Source organism: Austrofundulus limnaeus, unplaced genomic scaffold, assembly GCF_001266775.1.
Source record: "Austrofundulus limnaeus strain Quisiro unplaced genomic scaffold, Austrofundulus_limnaeus-1.0 Scaffold204, whole genome shotgun sequence".
Taxonomy (NCBI): Eukaryota; Metazoa; Chordata; class Actinopteri; order Cyprinodontiformes; family Rivulidae; genus Austrofundulus; species Austrofundulus limnaeus.
In genome coordinates, this window is record NW_013952606.1 from 716,537 (window position 1) to 718,593 (window position 2,057).

Genomic DNA, 2,057 nt, shown 5'->3' on the forward strand with positions numbered 1-2,057 from the left:
GTTTTAAGTAGCTGCCGTTTTGAATTCTGAACTCTCCCACTTTCCAACAGGGAATTCCCACTTAAGGGGCGTTCCAGTATAAATTTACAACTTGTAAGTGGTAAATTCCCACTTCCCATTACAACTGGGCCACAGCGAAAGCAGCCAGCGAAAAAGCAGTGAAATGAAGATTTTATATGCAAATTTCTCCGGCTGCTTTTGAACTCTGTGCAGCTCCAGCTAGTGGTGGGATGCCGTCATTTTGCGGGTAAAATAATCAACGTGTGTTATGGGAAATGTAGTTTATGATCAGAAGCAGCTAATTTTAAAGTGCCTGTGACGTCAAATTTTTGTAATAAACATAAACGCATTTTTGGAAAGATAAGGTCGATAGCATGTTGCAAACCAAATTTCACGTCGCTGAGATGAACGGCTGTTGAGATATTGGCATGTGAAGAAACAGGAAGTGATGTCAAAGGGGAATGTCGACATGTAAACAGAGTATTGTTGCAAAAGCTAACAACACAGACTGTAGAGAAGAATCTGACGTTTCTTTCCATTTTTTATAGTCGCTATCAAATAGAGACGGAGAAGAGTTAAAGTTTAAATTATTTTGTTTTAATAAACAGAGACTGGCGAGTTTATTTTATTAATGAGTTCCCCTTTGATGTCACTTCCTGTTTCACTTTGTCWGAGCCAAATTTAAAAGAAAATAGACCAGTTATGTGACAAAATGGATAAAATCACGTGTACAATGCCAATTTTATTAAGTATAAAGATGTTTTCTTTGAGTTTTTGTATTTGAAGGACWGGCATGTCACAGGCACTTTAAGACACTCGTTGAAGCTCTTGTGGGCCACGTAGAATGCTGTCCRGGGCCACATTTGGCCTGCAGGCCTTAAGTTTGACATGTGCATTAAACTTTGTAATAAGGAGTAAGTTAAAATAAAGAACGCAGCTTTCGGACCTCTTTGTAGGAGGACATGATCCTCTCGATGGCGTCGGCTCCTGAGGCCAAGAGGTTCCTGGCGGTGGTGAACGCCTCCGTCCTCTCGCTCACCATCATCTGAGCCTGTCCAGTTCCCGTTTCTGCAGACAGACAGGAGGAGACCGTGAATAATCCCAGCAACAAACCYGTCGCCGCGAAAACAAACCAACAGTTCCCCACCGTTGTCAGCGAATCCGGTGGCCGTGATGATGGGCACGGCCACCATGACGAGCCCGCTGCCGCTCCACACGTACTTCATGAGGAACTGCTCGATCATGATGTACCACAGGCGCTTGGACAGGATCAGGTTCATCTGTTCCGCCAGAGCCCGGTAGCACTTCTGCAGGTGGCACATCTCCACCTGCAGGAAATCCAAGACTCACTCAGCAGCCGCAACTGGACCTCGGTATAGATGGGATGATGTGAAATGTACACTTTAAAAACTTTAGAATTAATTTAACACAAGAAATCAGGGATGCAAACAATTAATCGACTTAAGATTAATTGTTGAATAATGGTTTATTAGATTAAAATTTCTTCCATTTGATTAATTGAACGTTTAAACCTTATTTCGGTGTAGTTTTGACTTCATCCAGCAGAGGGCGCTGTTAAACTGAGCAGGAAGCCGTCTCGATGTGGGCGGGACCGCAAACAAAAGTTTTATTTAGTTTTATTTGCGACACAACAACAATAATAATGGACTACACCAAACTCGAAGGAAAAGTACGGAAGGCCGTACCGAACCATCAAGCAGTACGACGCTAAAGACGAGAGCAGGATGACAGAGAACGGTAAGCTAACTGTGGCTAACGTTAGCTTCCTCTTGTTGAGTTTAACCCCATGTGAAAGAACAAAACAAAAGAAAGTTAGTCGCTACAAATATTAACTTAAAGTTAATCTAATCTGTGTGACGTAATCCAGCCAGTAAGCCAATCAAATGAACAGTAAATGACGTCAGCTCATGCAGCCCAGCTAAGATAGAAGCAGAGGGAATGTAAACAAACAATTGCCAGTATTTATTTGTATCTCATGTCTTTCAGGGATATTATTATGTTTCTAGTTTATCTTTGAGTTAATCTTTATCATAAAA

At 41.8% G+C, this 2,057-nt stretch overlaps 1 protein-coding gene across 2 annotated transcripts in view; it reads right to left on the reverse strand.

Moving 5' to 3' along the window:
* The window catches only part of abcd2 (ATP-binding cassette, sub-family D (ALD), member 2), a 13,965-nt gene that overhangs the window by 9,779 nt on the left and 2,129 nt on the right, over positions 1 to 2,057 (reverse strand). For both annotated transcript variants that reach the window (XM_014018858.1, XM_014018857.1), the window contains exons 2-3: positions 1,148 to 1,328; positions 947 to 1,068 (exon numbers count right to left, since the gene is read on the reverse strand). In XM_014018858.1, coding sequence (XP_013874312.1) covers positions 947 to 1,068; positions 1,148 to 1,328 — 303 coding nt within the window. The remainder of the gene's footprint in view (positions 1 to 946; positions 1,069 to 1,147; positions 1,329 to 2,057) is intronic.